Source organism: Periophthalmus magnuspinnatus, chromosome 21 (assembly GCF_009829125.3).
Source record: "Periophthalmus magnuspinnatus isolate fPerMag1 chromosome 21, fPerMag1.2.pri, whole genome shotgun sequence".
NCBI lineage: Eukaryota > Metazoa > Chordata > Actinopteri > Gobiiformes > Gobiidae > Periophthalmus > Periophthalmus magnuspinnatus.
Window position 1 is genome coordinate 13,417,371 of NC_047146.1, and position 25,695 is coordinate 13,443,065.

General features: G+C 38.5%; 1 protein-coding gene across 4 annotated transcripts in view; it reads left to right on the plus strand.

Annotated features, from left to right (window-relative positions):
- Positions 1-25,400, plus strand: part of pkp4 (plakophilin 4) — a 106,068-nt gene extending 80,668 nt beyond the window's left edge. For all 4 annotated transcript variants that reach the window (XM_033987450.2, XM_033987448.2, XM_033987449.2 and 1 more), the window contains 11 exons: positions 11,334-11,517; positions 12,964-13,081; positions 14,888-15,076; positions 15,903-16,076; positions 16,187-16,337; positions 17,823-18,015; positions 19,029-19,113; positions 20,034-20,151; positions 20,251-20,391; positions 22,589-22,653; positions 24,492-25,400. In XM_033987450.2, the coding sequence (XP_033843341.1) occupies positions 11,334-11,517; positions 12,964-13,081; positions 14,888-15,076; positions 15,903-16,076; positions 16,187-16,337; positions 17,823-18,015; positions 19,029-19,113; positions 20,034-20,151; positions 20,251-20,391; positions 22,589-22,653; positions 24,492-24,734 (1,661 nt within the window). In that variant the 3' untranslated portion in view covers positions 24,735-25,400. The remainder of the gene's footprint in view (positions 1-11,333; positions 11,518-12,963; positions 13,082-14,887; positions 15,077-15,902; positions 16,077-16,186; positions 16,338-17,822; positions 18,016-19,028; positions 19,114-20,033; positions 20,152-20,250; positions 20,392-22,588; positions 22,654-24,491) is intronic.
- The last annotated feature ends 295 nt before the right edge of the window (positions 25,401-25,695 follow it).

Genomic DNA, 25,695 nt, shown 5'->3' on the forward strand with positions numbered 1-25,695 from the left:
ACAGCCTTCTGCAGCCAACTCTTTGCTGCTGCTGCCTTGATGGTTTATAAAGATGGATGCTTCAGCAGTTTCCCACGCTATGAAGACGTGAACTAGAGCGATTGAAGTACAGTTTTTTGCTTGCTTGCTTTGGTTATGGATTTTTTTGGCTCTTAAAAATAATGGATCTTGCTTACTTATCAGCGTAACGAGAAAGATTGAGCACCTAACGTGAATTTTGATAAAAGTTATAGACAAAATCCCTATGCAGCTTTTCTGGTAGATGGTCTGCTGTCTGCTTTTCCTGGAATATTCCACAGTATAGCATTAAACTTACAATCATTCAAACTGTTTTCATTGCTAAAACCTGCCTTGAAAAACATGCATTCTTACAGTGAGCTAGGCCGCCTTTCCACAGAGCCAAACTGTAACTTGGCCTACAATCGTGGACATAGATGGATTTATTCTTTACGCAGACACTGGGGGGAACGTGGGTTAAGTGTCTTGCCCAAGGACACAGCGACAACATTGGTCAGATTAGAAGTATCTTTACGTGTCAAATGATTTTAACGTGAAGTGGAAAAAAGTCAAATTTGCAGCCAGTTCCACCTTCACATTTCCTGTCTATTATTCGCCCACATCCTCTGTCCCAAGTTTTACTACTTTGAAGTTTGTCAGTCCTTTTAGAGCACTTTATAAAATTGTCCTTGTCATAGCGACTATTTCTTTCTTGTTTCCATAACTTATGCGTACGCCATGTGCAATAGTCCTAAACCAAACCACATTTCCACTGGCTTTTTTCATTATCCTCCAGATTGAGAACGGATTTGACTCTGAATCTGAAAATGCCTTTGTGGCTTGAATATTTTGTCCCTTTCTGAGCTTTGCAATAGCGCTGAACGATTTAGGGAAAATATTTAATTCAGATTTTTCTGACAAGTATTGTGATTTATGTTTTAATAATTCTGTTCAAAGTTCACAATTTTAGGAGAATTGACAAAACAGACCGAAGTGTGAACGGACAAACTAATACAAGAATCTAGTGATGGGACTTTGAGCTCTTTCAGGGGATCCAAGTCTTTTGGATGCGCTCATTTCAAACAGTTTTTTGAAAAGACTGGCCTTTTTTTTTGTTTATATGACAGAAGCCAAGTGAGAACAAATTTTCACAACAAACTGATCACAGAGAGAAGTGACCAACACTCAGATGTGTTTAAAATGGTTCAAACTGAGAGCGGGATTGTGTTTACCCTTTCAAATAATGCATAATCTACACAATATGCACTACAATAACAATAATTAAAAAATGAAATGTGCTGATTCTTGTGTTGGTTCAGCGTTAATCAGTGCACAGAGGCAAAAATTGAAAGAAAAAGATTCAGTTCTTTTATAAAATTAGATCCAGTTCAACCATTCACGTTAAGGAATCATTCAAAAGAGCCGACTCGTTTACGAATGTCAAGAATCACATTTCAAAACATATTCTGTATAAAAACCGCTAACCCTCAAGTTTAGATCTGTACAAATAAGACAAGGTATTTTGTTAACTTTGGAAGCAATTATGTTACTTGAAAAATTGCAAAAAATCTTTAACTGCGTCCATTCAAATTCCGATGTCAATTCAGTTCCGATTAATCTTTCAGCCTTACTCTGCAAACTGTGGAGAAATGTGTGTTGTTTGGGATGAGGGTGGAGCAGTACAGGGGAAAAAGCAGAGCCAGGACATTTGGCTTTCAGGTGGCTGAGTCAGCTGTTTGACCCTATCGTGCTTCCATACTCTCGGGTTGCAGCCTCTGGGGAAAACAATACTGTACGTGTGGAGTCATGTACACAAAGTGGAGATTATTTCCCACTAAGCTCTTTCAATTATGTTTACTGTAGTAGTGATTTTTTAGATTAGATTACAGGCTTCGATTGCAGAATATGTTGTAACTTTATATAACGGCTCATGGTAGAACTACTGCTTTACCTCGTTGGATCTTTAAGTGCATTAATTAGAGCAACGATAATAGTAAAGTTTTAAATGAAGTGTTTAGGAAGTCAAGGCGAATGTATTAGTAAATCACAATCTGTACTCAGTAATTTAAGCTATTTTACAGAACAAGAAGCATGCATATAAAATGATAACATTTTTTAAAAAGTATTATATTGTTTATGGTCTAACAGTGTTTCTGCAGCTGTGTTTTGCAAGACAGTTCTGACATTTGCTTAGTTTTGAGTTAGTTTATCCACGTTGGTATTGTGGGTAATTTATTGGTAAGAACTACTGCAACCATGTAGTCCAGTTTTAGACCTGGTGTGGCTCTAGTTTAGCCACAGAATAGTACTATTATACACCCAGTTGAGAGCTGGGAAAGCTGGGAACTACCATCTAACAAAGGATTTTTCATTTTCATTCTGCTCACTCAAAATTCTACATTTTAGACCCAAACACTTGGCTCTTTATATTGAAAACATTTGGAAACTTTGGGCAAGACACTTAACCTTCCTCGCTCCCAGTGTTGGTGTGCGCTGTTGTATGAATGTGTGTGTGAATGGGTGAGTGGTTCCTTGATGTAAAAATATCGTGATATCGGTGGTTTCAGAATCTAGAAAGTAATTGTCGTACTCCCAGATGAGGGGCAACGAGCTAGATTTCCCCATTGATTACATTGTACTTTGCCATGAAATATCCAAAATGTAAATACACAAATACTGAAAGTGATCATTTCTAGCAGTGATTTGACCCAAGAACTTGCTGTATTACAAAAAACTGCATGGTAACAACATTCATTTTAGCTGTTTGCTTATGGAATGTTGTAATGTCGTCTAAAACCCAGCAATTTTCATTAATTTTGCATCCTTAAATTGAGAAAACTGTTTTCCTACACCATTTCTCTCCTTATCCTTTTTACACTTTCCAAAGGTTGTACAGACATGTGTAAGCCAATCAGCGGTGGCAGGTCCCCTATGTGATCCTGTTTAATTTTCCTTCTTTTATCCCAGACTCCGAGCTCCCGCTGTGGGTAATTGGTAGAGCAGGCCCCAGGTTGGAGAGCAATTAGCAAAGGTCAGGGCCACTGCATCACCTCTGCTTAATTACAGCTGAGGAGGAGGACAATCCAGGGAAAAAGGGGATCTCACTTAGAAGATCAGACAGCAAATCTTTCAAGTGGCCCGGACAGGACGCACTCACAGCCTTGGCAGGTCTAACAATAGGGTGGAGGTAACAAGGGCTGGGATTTATATCGCTTTACTCATGGGTCTTTATGAGAGTTACTGTATAGGTCAAGGCAGTTTGGTGAAGGGTAATTGATATTTGCTATTTAAAGAGGCGTCTTTTCAAGTTAGTGTATATGGGCTTATATTGGATACTGGGGGATTTCTATTTGGCTTATATAATTGAAAAAGTTGCTAATAGTATTTTTTCTTAAAGTAGAATAAAAGGTTTGATCGTCCTCTGTAATATGTTTTCTTTTTAACTAAATTCTCTCTCTACAAGTTTAAGTTTCCACTGCCGGCCTTAATCTTTACACATGGGCTGCTTCGGGGGAATAGAGCCAGAAACTCTTATTTCACATATCATTAACATTTGCTTGAAAATTGCCTTTTTTATTAGAGGTGTCCCAATTTGAAGATGTATTTTGTTAGTTTCTCACTCTTCAATGTTTCTTTTAGTAAATGAAAAACCAGCTTTCTTTGCCAAGTAACTTTTAAACAAACTTGTGCTAACTTGTTAAGCAGCATATATTACGCTATTTTCTGATCTGTTATGTTGTTTCCTTATCACAAACTGTCCTGGAGTTGTGTTTTGTTTCATTTACACATTTTTAACACGCAAATCCTACATATTTAGGCTTAATTTTTCTCTCAAAATACTCTGTTCCACCTTGTGATGTCATAATACAGGAAGTGCGCCACTGTGTTTTTCAACTCCATACACCTTCACTAAAATCATTTGGATAATTTCAGCCTGGAATCGCTACTGAGCTAAACGTAAAAGGTAGCTGTTAACTTGAAAACTAATACTACATGATATCACAAGGTGGAATAGAGCATTTTGAGCTACGGAGCTGTAGGGAGCACAATAATGCAGGATTACAACCAAAACAACCAAAATAAAGAGAATGAAGAAGAAACAGTTGAGACAGATTGAGAAGCGAGACACCTTGGCCCTGCTGCAAAAATCAAAGAACAATAACCAGAGCACGAAATCCAAGGCCCCAAAAGTGTAAAGGAAGGTCCCCCTGGTTCAGTTTTGACCTAAGGATGTGGTTTAGAAGATACCGATTATTGCTACGCTTGTTTTTGTAATAATGCTCATTGTGTCTTTTTATATTGCTACCAATCTTAGGCGTGTTCATTGTCTCTTAAAGGTTCTATATTACGTAAAACTGACCCTCGGGATCTTTTAAGCCATGCTGTGTGAATGAAACAAAACACAACTTTTGATGAGGGCGTTTAGTCTGTTTTTCTGCTTTGTATGTATTTTAGTGCACCTGGCTCATAATGATCAAAATGCTAGTTAAAGCTCCAATTTGGGATGTACCAGGTGCCTGTTCATTACCACAACCCTTTCATGCAAAAGGTCAAAGGTGATGTCAGAAAAACACCGTACTCACCACAACAACAACCCTCACGTGGCCCTTTGTAGTTTTAAAAAAGCTTTACGGGCCTCTTCTGTGCCGCCCTGTCATTATATCTGTTACCATGTGCAAACACAACAGCCGCTCTGCAGACAGGATTCAATCAGCCTCTTTTGAACGCTGCTGTGAGAGTGTATCTATGTTAGATTTGATTTCATTGACTTGCGTTGGAGGCGGGCCCTTGCCACTTCGGGCACTGGCTCTTTGATTGTACCAGAAGGCCTTAGTTCGATAACAGGAATCACTTGCTCCGAGCGCCATTGATTACGCTGTGCTTCACATGAGTGTTTCATCCATACTCATCTATCGCACTAAATAGCAATTCATCTTGACTGCCAGCTGTTGAAAGTGGATAGGCGTCTCTTAAAGTATTTTTAAAACTGCAAATTATACTAGTAGTTACTGGGCATAGTTTTGTTTTTTAATACATAATACACATTGGTTAAGGAAGGTGATCATTTATTAGGCTTTTAAAATTACTTTGGATACTTAAAACCACAGTATGTACCCTTTTTAGCTAAAAAATAGACTTAAAAAAGCATAGTTGTTGTTTTTTTTTCATTTTAGTTGTGTTTATTTGATTTTAATTGTATTTTTATTTGTGTATTCTTCTGTAGTGTGGCATTTAATGTATCTAGCTGCATGGAGAATGTCCTGAAGTAAGATTTTAACTTTCTGTTTCCATGGAATCATGCAGGTGACGTGCCACCTCCAGAGAGTTACATACTGTATCTTTAATCGTAAGCACAAATATTTCAAATAGTATAACTAGGATTGTCAAAATGATAGATACTAGATTGGATTACTACCAAAACTTCTGTTGTAACTACATTCTCAGTTGAAGATAATCAATCATTACATAATAATTAAATCATCAGGACAAAATTTTATCTTTCCTGAACTTTTAAAAGCCAGCAGAGGGCGCTGGGACCGAATCTGCTGGTGCTTTGAAAGCTGAAGTGGGCGCTGATGATTTTAGATAGTTTAGTACTCTTCATTTTCATTTGCGAGTTCATGAGCACAAATCAACAGGACGTGGTCCTTGACTTAAACACCTGACACAATATTTGCCCTCACGCAGAAATGTGCTTCCAGTGCACAAATGAAAACAGTTCAAAAATAAACAGTAAGCGGTTTGTGGCTGCTTTGGCCAGACTCCAGTGAAATAATCAAATAGGCATTTCTGTGTATGCTCAGCACTCCTGACTTTCTGCATGTTCACGCTTATTTGACCTAAATTATAATTGACAAGGCACGGGAAGGGGGGGACGTATTTTGCTATATTAAAGTATTTGCAAATGTAAGTTCTTGCTGCATTTCTGACATTGTACACTTCATTTTCTGTAGTATAATTTTAAAGCCAAATAGTACTACACAAAAACTTAAATTGATGATAAATTGTTGACTAACTAGTGCTCAGTTGGGTTGAAATCACATGGTACCACATGATTTGAAACTAGAATAAACAATAGCTCAACTTGTACCAATAAACTCCCAATGAATGAGCAGTGAACAATTCCTCAACTTGACTGCAAAACAAGTTGTATTTTCTCCCGAATGAGCATCAAAATACGCTGCCAACTTGGTCTTGCAATATATAATTTCAAAATATTCATAGCAATTTATCAATACACTAATATGCAGTAGCAATACAGTATGAAATCAAGTATCATGATTTATCAAACACAACCGTATGTGCTCACAGAATTTGATGTGCTGGAGTTTGGGTAGCGAAGATTCACATCAGAGAGGGTCTTTTAAGGTCTTACCCAACTGGATTTCAGCATTTAAACTGGCATTTATTAGCATCTCATTCTTACTCAAGCTATGGAGGTGCATTGACCATTTTAGGTGAGACTAATGCCCCCTCAAGCCCCCACTGGTGCCGCCCCTGCTGGCAACCCTAAAACACTCATCTGAGGATTATTCTGCTTTTTTGATAATCATTTTGAAAACCAAAACGCCACATTCTAACATAAACACCTGAATTATGTCCAACGTTTTTGCAATCAATGTTAAAACAGCGTAACAGTTAACAGTAAAAGCAATATTTGATTTGTCTACCTCCTACCCGGGGACAGTTAGGTCATGTTTATGTAATTTAACATCAAAATCTTACTTTAAACACATCTATATTCGAGCATTGTAATCTCTGCTAGAATCTTCCCATGATAATTTGGTTGTGTTGCTATCGATGAGCATGTGTTTGTCATGTCCACCGAATCCAATTCTTCCTGATGGGTCAATTAGTCCACATCGCCCAAGATCTTTACACATTGATTTCCAAAGCGGACAAGAGCGATCCGTCTTATTCCCACCTCCGTATGTCACTGGGGGGGCATTGACGGACACATATTTTTATACCTGTCTTTAAACTACTGTCACACTAATCTATCAGGACTCTCGCTCGTTCTGTCGCTACACTATTATTTACCTGAGGGTCAATGTATCTTAGGCCAAGGGACTATGGGAACATGGTACGGAGCGGGTTGGGAGGGCTGCTTACACACACACACAGACGTTCAGTGGCAGCTATGACTTATGGGTAGTGCTGCAGGGGTTGGTTTGTTGACAGCCTGTCAGTTGTAGCTGGGTGGACTTGCCTGTTGATCTCCCGAGCGTGGAAGCAGCTCCTCAGGGCTTGTTATGTGGCCTGCAGGGAATATGAAAATGGACAGAATGGTTGTTTGGTAATAATTCTGCTTTCCATTTCTGCTACAATAGTTTCCAATTATGTGATAAGCTAATAGTTTCAAATGGAAAGTAAGAATTAAGTAAGAGGTTTTTATGTTAATATCTAGGCCTGTCAAAATAAATAGTATATCAACTTATCACTCAATTACTCAATAAATAACAGATTTTTTGCTGATCAGTATTTGTCATGGGTACTTTTTCTTTGTAGTAGTGGGACATTTTTGTTATTTTTAGGTACTACAATGAGATTTAAGCTGTCGAGGTTTGAATAATTAACTTCTGTGACTCATTATAGATGCAATTTTAGCAATTTTGTACATTTAGAATAATTTTTTGGGGGATAATTCTGCTTTATGCTTTGGTTTCACACTTTAAAACTTGTTATCGTGACAGGTCTTGTAATATCTGCTGTCTCAAGAAATCAGTAATCAGGATCATTTAAAGGTTTACTATGCAGTTTTTCATGAAACCATCTATTTTGCATTTATTCAAATACAGGTGTTTTTCATGCACATTTTTTTTTATTGTGTTACAATTCCCAGGCTCACCTCTCCACAGCTTTTAACTGCTGTCCAAGTGGCATCACCAGGCTACTTGTCTGGTGATGCCACTTGGAAACGTCATATTGTGGAACACTGCCATCAAAGTAATAACATCTCCATGGAGACAAGCAGTTACACAGTGCACCAGTATCTCTGTAATGATTGGATCTACTCAAATGAAAGCTATTTCATTAGTTATTTTCTGTTAACTTTTTCAGCCATGACAATTTAATACTCAAAACACTTAAACGTTCTTTTTAAACAGTCAAAAAGTCCTCAAAATGGCGCCTGTAACTGGTCAAAAAGGTCATGTTATACAGTCACAACAGGCCAAGACAACTAGTGAGTTTATGAATCCAAAATGTCATGCTCAACATTTGTAGATTTTCTGGGCTCTTCAAATAAAAATACCTGGCGAACTATTGTCCCATCCGTCTGAGATTTTGACCTTTATCAAAACATGAAACATAAACCCAAGCTTCTCTCTTTTCTTTCTCGCATAGTGCATATCCTGCCTGTTATTTCCTGTCTCCCACTTGCTTCATTGGAATATCAAATCCTGTCTTGCTGGTTTGTAGACATCGGAAATGATTTTGACCCGCGAGAAAGTCAGAGAGTGCCTTTTAATGTGCTCCAGAAGAAGCTTGCCGCTGCATTAGCATTTGATTTGAATGTTTCCTACTGTTGAATGTCTGAGAGGTGCAGAGACATGAGGCCACCTAATGAGAACGCTGTCTGGTCCATGACATGCATTGTAAATTCAAGGAGCCATGGGAAGGACTGCAATTAATCAACTTTTAATTGAGATTGGGATTCAGTCATTTCTAATCGTCAGTGATCAGCTTGGGTGTTTTTAAATGCAGAGATCTAGAGCCAATCTAGTTCAAGATGGAGGAAGAAATCTGAAACTGTTGTATGATAAGTGGTGGTGTTTTTTTTTTGTTTTTAATTGGATAATTGCAAGTTAGACTGTTGTTCTATTTCTGTCAGCCTACAATAAATATAATTGTCTTTTGAATAGCAGAAATAAGCCTAAACTTTACCATTCATTGTCTCATTCAAGAAAAGCAGCTCTGGGTCTCTTCGGATTCAATTTTCTTTGGATCTTAACAGGTTTTCTGGGGCAACATTGATGGAAGGGTAGTTTTTTTGTACCACGTTGATGGTTAGATCCCAGCTCAAACTGTTTTTGTGTCACTGGGCGAGACACACCACCTTGCATAATTATATACGTGATGTGTGTTTGTTGTTGCTCAGAGAGGCCAGACTGTCCCAGGGCAGTTGTGGCTACAGAATATTAAGTATATTCAAATTTTAAATGAAATCTCAAAACGAACGGTACCAAAACACAAAAATTAGCTGTCCGTCATCTGAATTTCTTGTATAATCTGATATGCCCTGGGTCCCTTCACTCGTCTGTGCATTAGCCTAGCAGCAGAGCGTCTAATTAAAAGAATACGCTACATGGAAGATAATCCGTGACACATGCCGCATCAAAGACCGCCAGCCCTGTGCGTCGTCATAATCAAGTATGTTTGAATTAGCTGACACGGTGCTATTATTTTTGGAAAACTAAAATATGACGGGTGTTAGGTTTCAAATGGTTGAGACGATGTCAAGTCAAATCTTTGCTTTGTCCTTTTTATTTTGACCGGGAAAATAATATTATCCACCCACAAGAGGAATTTGATGTGAATGTCAGATGCAGAATACATAGCGTGTCACTATATCTGACAGAAAAACTTTTAAACGATTCAACTTCTGGTATTTTGTCAGACAATTGCGGCGGACCCTTTAGGGCGGTCTGGGTACATGCAGATGACTTTCTAGCAGTAACTTTTTAACATGTGGTAAGGCAATGTATATTTATGTAATACTGAACTTTCCATAGCCCATACCACAGCTAAAGATGCACAAGTTTGTACTGAACAGAACTCCTGTGTTTGCACTGTTTGGCTGAAGCTGCCCAATCAGTGGTATGTACAATTTTTAGAGGCTGCTGGTATGTTTACTCTAAAAGTTCTGTTATATTTTGTACAGGGTTACTTTATTCGTGTTCTTGGGTAGTTTATTTTGCAGTAGCTATATGTGTTTCCATCTTTAGTTCATATTTTTACAGACTTGATTTGCTCTTTTTGTTAACTGTGGATGGAAAGTTTAGAAATCTTAGATCATTATAAGATCAATTCATAGCTCTGACAATTATCTGAATGTCCTTCCCGCTCTTCACCCCCATTTTACTCTAAACTATCCTGTCAAATGAAGCCTAAAAACGCAAAACATTAATGATAATGAACAGCGAGTAACATGGAGCAAGGACTCAAATTTTTCTTGCGCCTGATCTTGGACGTGGGAGATGGTAAACAACTGTCTGTTTAGTTTATGTTCGTAAACCTGTCCACACATTCTGCTCTATTAAAAGCTGGTGTTGTTGGTCACTGAGAGGACAATAACTCCACCTGACAGCTGACCAAACTTCAGCTCTGCATGCCTTTGTCCCTGCCTACATGTGCACCGCTGTTTACATGCCGCAGTCTCTCTCTCTCTCTCTCTCTCTGTCTCCCTCTTTCTCTCTTTCTCTTCCTCTTTCTCTCTGTCGATCTCTCTTTCTGTCCCTGTCTCTCTCTCTTTCTGTCCCCCTCTCTCTCTGTCTCTCTCTCTGTCTGTCCCTGTCTCTTTCTCTTTCTGTCCCTGTCTCTCTCTTTCTGTCCCTCTCTGTCATTTTCTGTCCCCCTCTCTGTCGCTTTCTGTCCCTCTCTCTCCCTCTTCCTGTCCATGTCTCCTCCCTCTTTCTGTCCCTGTCTCTCTCTTTTTCTGTCCCTGTCTCTTTCTCTCTTTCTGTCCGTCTCTCTCTTTTTCTGTCCCTGTCTCTCTCTCTCTTTCTGTCCCTGTCTTTCTTTCTGTCCTTCTCTTTTTTCTGCCCCTTCTCCTCTCTCTGTTACTCTCTCCCCTTCTCTTTCTCTTTCTCTTTCTGTCCCCCCATCTCTCTTTTTCTGTCCCTTTGTCTCTGTTCACTCATTTTTCTTTTTGTTTCCCTCTTTCTCTTTCCCTCTCTTTTCTCTGTCTGTCCCCTCTCTCTCCCTCTCTTCTTTCTCTCCTTTCTCTCTCCCCCTCTCAACTCTTTTTTTTGTAAATAGTTTAAATCATATGCAAATACATGTAAATACTTCAGTTTAGTTTTTCGTAAGTAGCACAAGTTGTGAATAATAGTAAAATGTTTTGACAGACACAATAAAGAAAATCTCTTTTAATTTCTGTTGTATTTCTCTCTTTTCTCTTTTTCTTGCCTCTGCTCTTTCTTTCTCTCTCCCTGTCCCGCTCTCTTGTGATGAGGAGAGCTTTGAGGACCTCTGGGGTTTGAGACAGTCTTAAGTCTTAACCTCTGAACGGGAGGCACAGCTCAATTTTGAACCTCCAATTTTTATGAATGGCACAAGGTGTGAAAGAAATAAAATCTCATACTCAAATCCAAAATGTCTCTCTGCACATCCAGGGGTGCTGTGGAACCTGTCCTCATGCGATGCGGTCAAAATGACAATCATCCGGGACGCCTTAAACCCGCTGACAAACACTGTGATCATCCCACACTCTGGCTGGAGCAGTAGTACTTTTGATGACGACCACAAGCTAAAATTCCACTCCTCTCTGGTGCTGAGGAACACCACAGGCTGCCTGAGGTATGCAAACTCCTATAGGGATGTTTAATGAACTGGAGATGTCGCACCGCATGAGGTAGATGTTGATCATAGCACACATGGCAGGACGCCCCGCAAAGATGCCCTATGCAAAATACATAATAAGGATAACAGCCTAACCAGCCAGACCCATTCGACAACAACAATTTACATCAAGGTTAGACTTTACATGCCGATTTTGTAGTTCTTTCATCTGAAATAAGACTGATTTACCAGTGTTTTTTCTGTTATTAACTTGTCAGCTTGTAACTTATAAGTAGAACTCGGCGATATGGAAAAAAAGTCCAGAATTTGTATTTGATTTCTTTTCAAAACCAAAATAAAAATAGCTTACAGTATTGATTTCATGTGCATAACGAGTAAAACCCAATCTGCCCAGCCCTTGTTAAGTAAATTCATTATATTTTTGTCATTTGGATTCATAAAAATTTAACTTAACTTAATTTTCTAGTCAGGCACAGCTGTTTGCAAGTTATTTTACGTTGAGTTCAAATAGTCGAATACTATCATGTGTAGTATTGCCATTGTAAGTTTTGTAAGTCATTTTGCTAAACCTCATTAAAAGTGCACATACTGTCTAAAAAGCACATGTAGAGTTAATGTTATTTTAATCATTTTGGGTCAAGCGGTGGTCAAAATCTGGCCTGGGGGTAAGATTTGCTGAAATGTCATAAGTGTTTGTACCACTATAACCTTAAAAACACCAGATTACACTGTGATACAGACCTGTAATAAACGTTCCGAGCTTTATTAAAGGTGCTGTCGCTCTGTGTAAATGCTCCCATCTGAATGACTCACTGTTCTGACCATATGCATACCTCTGAAAGAAGTTTGGACAGCCCTGTTATAGGCTGTTGGTGTGGGTTGTTTTTTTTTTAAATAGTCTAGATTTGCTTGCTTTGCACTAGCACCTCTGTGTGGACAACTGCTACAATTACTTCCAGTAGATCAAAGTATGACCCATCACTTACAATGAAGAAAAAACAATGAATATGTGACTAAAACCTTACGGATTTTAAATATAATAATGAGTATAATATGTATAAATTTTGTTTTATGAGCTTTTACAGCATGGCATGAATCCTGGCTGATCATACTTGACCCTATTCTGTACTGGGCGGTCCAGTGAGTGGTGATGTAACATGTCTAGCTTTTCTCTGGGGGATAATTCCTTTGAAGCCTTCTGCTGGATGTAGAACACAGCACTTTAATTGGACACAGTGGGTTCAAACAAGACCGTGCATATATACAAATCTATACCACTATTGTTTACGGTAGACATCTAGTTATTCACGTTTATCCTTTAAGTCCAGAGTAGACCACACGCATTTTATACATTTCAAGCCACAGCTGCCATTTTGTGTCATTATTGCCCATTTGTTTGTGGAGTTAAGCCCCTAATCAAATGTTGCGTGGGTGTTTTGACAGAAACCTGAGTTCGGCCGGGGAGGAGGCCAGAAAACAGATGCGCACATGCGAGGGGCTGGTGGACTCTCTACTTTACGTCATCAAGGCCTGCGTCAACACGTCGGACTTTGACAGCAAGGTACAGTGCGTGCACACCCCCGCACGGCTTTGTTTGCGTGTTTGATTTATACTGCTATTAAAAATATATAATAATATGCATCACTTGAACTCAGACATACTCAAAAACAATTTCTTTGCCATGTACTTGAGCAAAATTTGTCTTGTCCCAGTACAGATATATTGTAGAAGCAGCTCTTGAGGTCAAAATAAGTTTTACTGTCGGAGAGTAAGTAAGTGTGGTGCTGGCATGCTAATTGTTGTTGGCTTTACTGTGTCAGCAAAAGTCTGCTCTTGCCTCTGAAAGTTGCGAAATTACTTATAGACTCATTGCTGTGAATAATTAGGATGCTCGGAATGAATAAGATAAGTGAGGAATAACTTTGGAGCACTGTAACAGTTTAAGATGAAGTAGTTTTTCCACATTTTTAAGACTGTAACAATCAGGTCTTTTAAGTTGGTGCAACTGAATGTGAACTTTATACATCAAGAAATACTTTTAGGTTGAACTTATAGCCACTTTTTGTGTATATTTTATTAATTAAATTGTAATTTGTAACTCCAGACTACAGTACATCCATGCAGTTATGAGTTATTTAACTAAAAATTCCTCTTGTTATAAACGCTACTCAACCTTAAAACATGAACACATCTTAAGAAGAGCAAGTACAACCCGTATCGGTTGTACATACACTTGACTTCAGTTATAATCAAATCAAATCCAGCGCTTTCTTACATGTAGCATTATTGACTGTTCACTTGATGGAAAACATGTTTCCATAAGATAAGAACCGTGAGGGAAATCTTCTGTTGCCTGTTTAAAGACGTCTTCCTGTCTGAGTTATGCGCACAGAAGCTAGCGGAAAACTGCTCCACGCTTCACTGCCCTAAGCGTTGTCCAATTAAAATATCATGATCAGAGCTCTTGCCTTATCTACACGTTACTGACAGTTTATGGGCATGTCAGATTGAATCACGCTCCCAGATGTACTTTTATGCGGTGTAAAGCACTTCAAGAGTCAAGTGCTTCATTTGTAATCCTATGGGAGCTCGGCCTCTCCTCTGTCGGTCATGAATGCTCATTGACATTCTGTTAGCTAGCCCTCTCAAACAGCATGGGGCTCAATCCATTAGCCTAGCTCGGAGATAGTCTTTCTAACCAAACGGCCTTTAGGTGCTGTGACTAATTGATTCGTAACGCTAGGAAAGGCCATGGATACACTAGTGATTTGTGTGTTGTAGCTTCTGTCAGTTATTTAAGGGCCTGCCGTCGTGCCGGTGCATCATTCGGACACTTGTCTTGTTCTTGTGTCAGTATAAATTTTTTTTTTTAAATGTATACATATTTCTGCAACTCTGACAGTAAGATATGTAAACTATATTTGGGTTATTTCCTGGTGGAGTGTCTGCTACCCTCTTGTCTCCATGCAGGTCTTATTCCACTGCATGTTCCACTGTATGGCATTAAACGTATCTATCTTGAATTAATTTTACTTCTCATATAAACCTTGAAAAAACATGCATTTTTTTTACTGTGAGTGGGTGCACCTCTCCACAGATCTGACCTGTAACTCTCCTGTTTGTCTCCATGGAGTTTTTTTTTACTTTATTTAACCAGAAAAGTCACATTGAGATTTCTAATTTCTATGGATGGTCAACTTTAATGCCTTACGTGGGAACATTCGAGGCAAACCAATAACATTTTCATGAATACAAGCAAAATTACCTAATCCAGAACTGTATTTTCTATCTTGTTCTTTGTGCTTTTATTTGCTGCTAAAGAACAAAGAGGAAAAAAATAACTAACTTGATCAAATTGTGCTTACAGATCGTGGAGAACTGTATTTGCACTCTGAGGAACCTGTCGTACCGCCTGGAGCTGGAGATGCCCCCCTCGCGGATGATCGGGGGGAGTGAGGTGGACGGGCTGTTAGGATGTGAGTCGCCAAACAAAGAGGAGGACTCCAGCTGCTGGGGACGCAAGAAGAAGAAGAAAAAGAGTCCACAAGAGGACACGGTGAGTTTGGCAACGAGCTGATAGATGTTGTATCGATTGAAATATGTAAAAAATATTTGCATTAAACGTTCTATATTGACTCTTGTGAGCTTTAAGCCACGTTATAAAGTCATTAACTCCTCAAAAACATACATAGTTGGGTTTTGTTTCATTCACACATGTTTGAGTGACCCTTTATTATTAGTCTGTCGGCATCTCTAAAGCTCAGAAGGCTCTGTTCCACCTTGTGATGTCATCAAGTGGTTTAGTTCAGTAGAGATTTGCAAGTCCTGGGCTGAAATTATCCAAATGGTTCTAGTGAAGGTGTATGGAGTTTAAAAGGTGGAGGTGCAGCCTAAATATGCAGGGTTTGTGTTTTAAACATGTGTGAATGAAACAAAACCACTCCAGGTATGTTTTTGATGAGGAAACTGGATTATAAAACAGATCAGAAAACAGCTTAAAGGACCCATATTAGGCTATGTAGTTTAGAGTCCTGTTTTTGTAGTTATATAAATACATTACACACTGTACAGAAAGGGACACATTTGCCTAATTTTACACTTTAACTCAACAAGCACCCAACTAAAGTATTACTAATTCCCTGTTTCCTGGTCGATAAAGCCAATTTTTATCTCTATTCATAAGTTTCAGTCACATTTGTTCTTGTTTTGAAAGACTTAGAGGAGTTTTGCCTATTTAAAAGATTGAATTTTCAGCAATCAACGACAAAATCTTCCATCAGACAAGTCACTAGCACTCGCTCCTCACATCATAAATATCTAGCATGTACTGTATGGCACCACTATAAGGCTATAAATCAAATAACATTGCATTTCCTGTCTAGTGGGACGGTGTGGGACCTATACCCGGCTTCTCCAAATCTCCCAAAGGTGCGGAGATGTTGTGGCACCCCGCTGTGGTTAAGCCTTACCTTACACTACTGGCCGAGAGCTCCAATCCTGCCACTTTAGAGGGGGCGGCTGGGTCTCTTCAAAACCTATCAGCGGGCAACTGGAAGGTACAATCACAATCCCTAATATCAGTCACATCTCCTCTGTTGTGCACCTTAAGACCTCTAGACAGTGACAGAAATCCCGTGCTATAAGTTGTAATGTTGTTTATTTGCAGTTTGCGGCGTATATTCGGGCAGCGGTGCGAAAAGAAAAAGGACTGCCCATTCTGGTGGAGCTGTTGCGGATGGATAACGATCGCGTGGTGTGTTCTGTTGCCACGGCGCTGAGGAATATGGCACTGGACGTTAGGAACAAAGAACTTATAGGTACATGTATCTAATAATGGGCTAAAGTGGCTATATGCGGTATTTGACATTTGGATACTTAATGTCATACCTGGCCAGTGAATATTTCAGGGAGGTGCTAATCACTGACTGTATATTACATTTGTGGTGTTTGAATGTTTTACGCCAGATGCTTTTCCGACTCTACTAGGACTTCATTTTTGTTAGTTTCATTGGTTACATTGTGCTGTATAGTAGCACAATAGTGTAGTAAAATAGAAACACATTGGAAAAAACATACAATTTTATAGTGTATACAGCATTAGATGGAATATCTTTGTGTAATCTGAATATGACATGTGTAACAATAGTAAGACAGAGACGTATGTAACAGGATTTGATGACATTTAATTTAAAAAAAAAACTGTCCCTAAGAAAAGGCGCACACACAAGGTAAATATACTACACCGGGCCCTCTTATCATAGCATCACTGGCATTATTAGCTACTGTTATGGCATAGAAATCCCACAACACCACCATTAAAAAGAAAAAAAGGAACCATTCCAGTAGTAGTTCCAAGCAAGAAAGTAGCCAAAGGACTACCACTATCTACCACTATCACACATTTGTATTCATACTATGTTTATCTATTTATTTCAGGTCATGTAATGTTTGATTCTTGCTATAATGTTTAAAAATCTTAAATGGTAAAAAAAAGTTCTCAAAATGTCATCCACGGCAATGTATGTCATGTAACTTGTAATGAAACCCATCAATACCATGTCATAACAGGCTATCAGATAACGTTTGGACCAACTGTTGGATAAAAAAGTACTATCATCTTTGGGAGGGAGGAAGACGTTTGATTGTAGTTTTAAGGTCTAAGATAAACATGTAATAAACTTGGATCACTGATGTTTACTCAAGGATTTACAGACAACATGGCCCCCAACCTTTTAATATTGTCCACATGTTTTTTACTTTGTACTTTTATTAACTGTAAAGACCCTGCCAAATGAATATTAACCCTTTCTTTTATAATGTACACAAACAAAACAAAACTGATTTCCTGTCTCAATAAGCAGAACTGAGTAGAGTAGCCAAGCATTGAATTCCAGTAAGAGTAACTTTACTTTAAAATAATATTACTTATTATTACTTGCTTATTACTAGTTAAAGTAAAAAATAATGGTCCAACAAATTATTCAAGTAAGAGTAAAAATGTTCCAAGAATAAGTCGGGATGTACCGGATTTAGAATTTATAATTTAGTGTAACTGGAAGGACTAAACATTAAATAATGCACAAAATCTGGTGTTTTCAAAGGATAGACTACAGTAAAATTGAAAGAACTACTTTATATCTGAAACAGCAGCACAAGAAACACAAAGGTTGATATTTTACATTGTCACTTTTGTCACCTTGTAGACGTACTCAGAGTGGAAAGAGCAACCAAAACCTTTACTGAAGTAAGAGTACTGCTACTTCAATGCCAGTCTCATTTATTTCCCTCTTTCTTCTCCTCAGGTAAATACGCTATGAGGGACTTAGTGAACCGGCTGCCTGGGGGGAACACCACGCTGCTTTCTGATGAAACCGTCGCAGCCATCTGCTGCACCCTGCACGAGGTGACCAGCAAAAACATGGAGAATGCCAAAGCCCTGGCCGACACGGGGGGCATCGAAAAACTGGTCAACATCACTAAAGGCCGAGGGGACAGGTGAGGAGAGCAGTAGAATTAAGAAAGGAGCAATATGGATTTGTTGAGCTGATACGATATCCGCAACATTTGACTTGCTCTTGGCTGATAATCGCGATTTGTCAACAATGGATATTAAACACATTGTACCTGATTTTTTTTCTGTCTTTAAAACATGAAAAACTGCATCCCGAGCATTCTAATTATTCAGAGTAATTAGTTTATAAGTGCTTTTCAGAACTCGGAGACCAGAGCATAGTTTTGCTGTGGAAGTAAACCTAATACTAGCATGCTAACACACACTTCATGGTTATCGGACAATAGAATGCTTTGTAATTAGGTGTAGACGGCACGCAGCTGACTTGTTTTGACCTCCAGAGCAGCTTTTTTATAATCTATCTGAACTGGGGCAAGATTTTGCTGAAATACATGGGGAAAATCAGGGTGCAAAATATTGGTACAAAATAATGGTTAAAAGTATTGGTACAAAATATTGTCAAAATTTGCACTTATCTGAATCACCGATATCTGGGAAAACTCTGGTATCACAAATTACTGATACATCATCCCTAGACAAAATATTAGCTATACCTGCGAACATTAAAATGTGCCAGGAAGGACACGCTATAGCCACAGGGAAGGTGCTTTTGTGTGTATTGAGGTTTGCTGTCCCAGTGGACGGGTGGGATGCCAGCTATTTTGAGTTGGCTCTATATAAAGTAATGTTCTGGGCTGAAATGCATTCGGGACAGTGCGTACTTCCCATCATCATGTCGCCGTGTTGAACAGTCTTGGTTTGCACACTGGTCAAGGTGAGGTTTCTGGGTTTCTAATAAGGAGGCTAAATAACTTAAAGGGGGGGTATTGGGCTAAATCAATTTCTTTCCACCATGTTATAATGTTTTTCCGTCATCAAAAATGCCTCAAGAGGTTTTGGATGTCGTCCTTGCATGTTCAGAGTAGCGAGGATGCTTTTTCACTTTATTTTAGAGACCAGTTGAGTAGATGTATAAATGTATATGTTTATTTTGTAGGTATTCTGTAAAGGTGGTGAAAGCCGCAGCTCAGGTGCTCAATACACTGTGGCAGTATCGGGATCTACGGACCATCTATAAGAAAGTAAGTCAAGTGGTTTTGTATATATGTATAGCCATGTAATGTTGTTTATGAACACAAAGACACATGTTATTGCTATGTAGCTACTTTCTGTCACATAAAATTAGTTGCTGAAAAGAAGCAAACTCCAACTTTTGTTTTTATATCAACTTGTCAATGTCATTTTCACAAAAAACAAAACAAAAGTGCAATTTAAAAAAAAAATGAAGCTTGTAAAGGCCTTGTGCTTGACTGACGTGAAAAACATTTTATTTTAAACAATTTGCAGTGGTCCAAAGTTACCTTATGCATCCTGAGCATCCTAATTATTCACCACCATGAGTTTATAAGTGTGTTCCACAATTTTCAGAGACCAGAGTGGAGTTTTGTCACAGTAAAGCTAACAACTAGCATGCTAAAAGTGCACTTCCTGACTATTGGATGATAAAACGCTTTATGATTAGTACAGACAGTACATAGAAAACTGCTTATACAATATATCTGCACTGGGGAAAGAAAAACATCTAATGCCATTCCTCATCTTTCAAATACACACAGCTTTAGTTTAAGGTTACCATCTGTAAGTGTATTTGATATATAAATATCTATTTTTTTTTATTTTTTTTTCACAAGTAGATGACAGATGTGAAACCGGTTCCCTCTTCCCCTCACCTGTGCTCTCTGATCTTTTTTTGTCAAGCCAAAGCTGGCAGACTATCAGACAGAAGTATCATAGTGAAGAGGATGGGAACAAAAATACATTTGGGTTTAAAATGACTCAGATTTGTCTTCAAAATGTGTGATGATTTGGTTACATATGATTTGTCATTTTCTTCTTAAAAAATTAGACTACATTAAACTGAACAAGAGCTTATATTTAGTTTACAACAATAGAATCTATATTTTTTCTTCTATACTAAAATCATTCTGTGTGTTTCTTATAGGATGGCTGGACGCAGAATCACTTCCTCACCCCTGTCTCCACACTAGAACGAGACCGGTTCAAGTCACAGCCCGCTCTCCCAACCAGCACTGTCCAGATCTCCCCCGTCAACCACCCGGGTAAGTGCACTTAGTTAGAGGCTACATCCCACCAAAATACACAGTGGTATTCTACAGAGAAAACCTCAGGAATCTAACTCGGTCTTCCTCTGCTCCCAGCCGCTAGTGCCACGTCGTCTCCCGCCGTCTTGGGTATCAAAGAGAGGAGGGACACCCTGCGGGACTACCAGAGGGCACAGTCAACTATGCAATTTTATAGTTACCAGGGAGAGAACAGTGTACCTAAAAACCAGTATACAGGTATGTGTACAATGCATGGATACAACTTTACATCAGTTGAATTTGAAAATAACTTGCCTAATGTATTCTTTCAGAAATTATGTGTAAACGTCATCAAAATAGTTTTAGGTCAAATTTAAAACATAACTTTCCTGCATGAATCTATGGAAAGAATATTAAAACATTCTCCACTGATAGTTTTAGGACATACTGCAGAAGATTATAGTCAAAGAAACAACAAGTCAGGTTTGTGGAGATGCAAGCCCACTCAGAGTAAGGACGGATGTTTTTCTACATTTTCAGGGCAATAAACAACCAACATGAAAAACATGCTTTATTTTTAGTTTATTTTTGGCTAAAAAGTTACATATTGTAGCTTTGAATTCTTTTGACAGCATTTATTGGTGTTTAGATACTGTATGTTGAAGATGAATAAAAGAATTTTAGAGTAGAATTTTAAATGTATAAATATCTTCCCATCATGCAAACTTGTTTAAACAGAATGATCTTTTCCCTCCTATATTATAAACCAATGTGTATAAAATATATAATCCTTTATATTATATACTGAATGTAGACCTTGTACTCTCCTCTTTTATTTGAAACCATATTCAGAGCATGCCTTTCTCTCCTCGACTGTAATCTCAGACTGGCCTGTAGCTTTTCTGTGCAGGGTGAGATATGTTTTATCCTTCAAACGCTTTGGGCAGAGTCTATAACCTGTCTGTCTTCTGCCATTATCTTTGCTCAGGCCTGACAGCTCCGAGAAAGTGGATGCACTTTTTATGCTACAAAGAACATAATGCCTTTCTTAGATGATGTGAAAACTTTAGTTAATATTGTCATTTGTCTTTTATATTGTGGTATAATTTTGATCAATTCATTTTTACAAACTATGTCATTACAAATTCTGGAGTCATTCTAGGCGGAGCTATTAGCATTCAGCACTAACATACCACATTATCAGTGCTAAATCTCTTAAGCGAAGCAAGCTTGAGCCTGGTTAATATTTGGATGGGGCCACTGGGAATACCAGCTCCAACTATGAGGCAACATTGGCTCTAGTGCTGCTCTAGAACTGTCAGCCTGTCCATGGGCAAGACACTTGACTTACATTATCTTGTGTGAATGTGATGTGTTAGGGAGTGATTGGTGGTGGCCAGAGGGGCTGATGACACAGATTGGCTGCCATATATCTTACCATCAGAGTATGGAGAGAAGGAATAATGCAAAACACTGTAAAGTGACTATAGTGCTATTAAAAACTATTGCATTATTACTACTATTAATGACATTTGTTTGTTTCAAACCTACATAATGACACAATTTGCACAACACATATAATGACAAAAGATAAAGCTAGGTTAACATTTGTCTAACTTAAACTCAAATGGAATACTTTTAAAATTAGGGCCTACTAATACTAACCTGGCTCACACCAGATTGATATGTGTAGAATTACGTTCTACACATCAAACTGGGATGGCTCTAGCTGATAGCAATTGGGAAATATGGCATGTCATGAAGATTATGTGAATCTGATTGGTGCTCTGTGATTGGTCCACCTGCCCGATTAACCGTACAGCGGGAGTCCTTCAAGATGGATTGTAGTGAGTTTGTGTACAAGGTTATGCTAATACAGCATTAGTTTGTATTAAAACCTGTGCATTTCCTTCTTGCATAGGCTGTATATCACATACAAGTGTTTACATGCAGAACAAATAGGGAGGCTATGCTAATGAATGGTACAGAGAGGTCTTTTTACTGACTGATCGGAAATGCAAAATAGCAGACCACAAAACAGTGCAGTGAACAAGGGTGCTTATTGTTACTTGTCCCAAGCTTGAGAAAGGCGACATGGTTTTGGAGTGGCCATCGGGCACACTCCAGCCGTCTCCAGCCGTCTCCAGCCTGCAGAGGGGTTGGGAGCACATGGAGGGCAGGGTGAACAGCAGAAGCCACCGCCCCTCATGTATTACACAGTCAACTGGAAATTGACTTTGTATGATTTCTCTGGCTTGACAGAAAAGCCAAGTTAAACACTCCTCCCTTGGGCCATGTAAACACAAGAGCTGCAGATGTTGGCCTACTATTGATGTTAAACTATTCCTTTCCTGCACATTCAAGTCAAGTCATTTTAACTGATTGAAATGTGTTGCTTTTTGGCACAATAACTTGCCACTTTTAATGCAACTGTATGTTTTAAAAAATCTTTTAGGGTCTGGGAAGCCTTCGTCGTATTACTACTCTTCACCTACAAGAGAAGAGCCAAGAAGAACACAGGTAAATATACGGCTAAATCATGAACAATAGTTCATTTAAGATAGTATCTGGTGTAAGAAACCTCCTATGCTTATGTGTCTGAGCCTCTGCCCTTAAACCTGCTCTGATTGGACAGATGGTGCCCTCTGTTGTGACTGGACGGTACTTAAGAAATGTGGTTGACAACAAGACTTGTCCCATTTCCCACCTACTTATGTATTACATAAAGGAAGAGAACAGGGTCATATTGCGTAACATTACAATACAAAATAAATTCATTAGAAATTGGGATTAGCCCAGGTAGCTTTTTTGGCTACCTGGCTCACATATTGGCTACCTGGCTCAGACACTGATCAGTCATTTTTTTGTTTTTTTGAGCCCAGTTTTTAACATCATATCGTTAAAAATCTAAGTTCAACAGACACAAGTAAGGAAGAGATGGATTGTGTGAATTTAACTTTGTTTTTCCATATCTATGGAGAATGCAAGAGGTTAGCTAAGGTGCTAGCTATAGACCTTTGAGATGCTACAGGCCAAATGTGGCGTTTTACACCAAATGTGGCAGTACCAATAACAAATTAACATTTTAATACAAACTATTATATCTTTTGAATGGGAAAAGTTCTGTAAAATGTTACAAATAACAGGAAGCTGAAACTCATGAGTATCCAAGCGTTTCAGCAACAGTGCTCATTTTTCATCACTATGAACAGTCAAAACAAAATGTATCTTTTGTAAATGGTTGAAAGTCCTCAAAATGGCATCTAATGGGAACATACCCATATTAACCCATATTAAGGCAAAACATTTGAAAAAGACTCTATTTCAGAGCACTTCACTCAGCAAAATGTAATTGGTGAGGAAGATCAGCTCTTTCAGCTCACTGATTTAACACAAAGAGACTGACATGTGTTCCGCTGTGGATAAAGGATGATTCCGGGGAGTGGCCCAGCTCATCAGCCTTTGTCAGAGCTACAGTGGATGTGACTGCTGGGAGGGTCTGGGCCAGTCTCCAGAAACTGTCAGGGTCAAACCTATTCAAACACACCCGCTACGAGTACACCCAATAGAGGCAAAGACGGAGGGAGATCCAGGGTCTATTTCAAACAGTGAATGTGATGAAGACATGTTCATTTACAATACATTTTATAATATTGTACACACATATTAATGCTGCTTATCTTTGCTTATCTTTAAACCAGAGTTTGTGTGTATTTATGTTACTTTTTTACACTTGAGTGGAAGGGTAACTTTATTATCACACTACCTGCCGTTACAGGACTTAATAAATTGTGTTATTGGATGAAGTCAAGCGTACTTTTCGACAGCTGCAGACGTGACAAGATGTTTCCTGTCACTAGAAAAACTGAAACTAAAATGTTTCAGATTACTTACCACTTTGTTCAAACAGACCACATGTGGAAAACTCAAATTATTACCTGTAGTAGCATAGTCTATAATCATAAGACATGTGTTTTAGTCTTGTTCAGGTGGATCAAAACCAGATTTTGAACAGAACCAGGTCTAACAAGGAACCAGGTCCAATCAAAATCTTATTTTATAGTCTTATAGTCAAAATTTGTGCAAAAATCCGTTACCCATTTCAGATTTTTCCAAGTATCCCTCATTTATACTCTACTATAAGATGAGCTCAATTGTATTTTGATTGACACATTGCAAAGAAACTCGAAACTATTACAACCACGCTTCCTTAAGTAGATCTCCCTCTAACTGTGAATGAAACATACAACTACACCCAAATGTCCTAATATAAAACTATTACTGTCAGAATGTTTTATATAAAGAACCTAATCTATTTGAATTATCCCTGACACGTTGATGTACCTTGTCTTTTCCAGCCTATGTATTACACAGACGAGCCTGGCAGGAGGAACTACGACACCTACCGAATGTACCTGCAGCATCCCCACGGTTACGACGACCTTTACATGGACGAGGTCATCACGTACCCCCCGCCAGCGGTCGACTACAGCTCACAAACGCACACGCACAAAACAAACTATGTGGACTTCTACGCTAGCACACGGCGGCCTTCTTACAGGGCTGACCAGTACCCGGGCTCGCCTGACTCCTGGGTATAAGACATTCCATTCACAAATTCCTGGGAACATTTTGGGAGCACAAAGAAAACGTAGACTTTTTCATGAACTCGGCTTTAAATATTGGTTGTGTGTTGTGTGTACTAAGTGGAGGAGTTCGACAAAAAGATGGAAGTTCAGAATGTGTGCCAAAGAAAGTCGCGGAATGTTTTTCAAAATTATTTTTTTAGTAGAGAAAGGAATTAGACCGGGAATTTCTAGATGGACGTTCTAGTATTGTCTAGATTGATAGATGTTAGTTTTTTCTTTAGCGTGGTGAAGTTATGTCAGCGAGGGTATGCGGCGAGAAGAGCAGAGAAAAAGAACCATGTACGTGCCGAAGCCCAAGGATCATGAACTCCATAACTGTAAAAAATGAAATTGTAGACTTATGTTAGATTGTACAGAGGGAACAAAGTGTATCTGTACTTACTGTTGCAAACTGTGTAATGCCATGGAGTCTTGTACATTTCTTTCACTTGTAAATAAGAGAAAAAAATGAAATCATGTTGACTGGTTTACATTCATCAGCACTGGTTCAACAATAAAACTCGTGCCATGTTAAAGATCTCTATAGATATATAAATATGATGAAGAAACTATGTGGAAAAGATGGCATTATATCACAACCATGATAAAATAATAAAAAGGTCAGTTTTGTTTTTTAAATGCTGTGATTGTATTTTTTTAAGCGCACAATGGTTTCAGTTTTGAATCACTTTGAATTTTAGTTAACTCGACTTTATTCTTTTTTTTATATCTCTATGGCCCATTATAGTTGAGAATTTATTTTATTTTTTTTTTCTGTGGTTTGGCCTACTTTTTCTTTTTTTTTTTCCATACACTAATTCAGTTATTTTATATTACAACCACACAGAAGACATACCTAGCCTATATGTGTTTATGTGTTAAGTTATTTTTAAGTATACCACATTAGTTCAGCCTATCTTTGCTTTATGCTGAT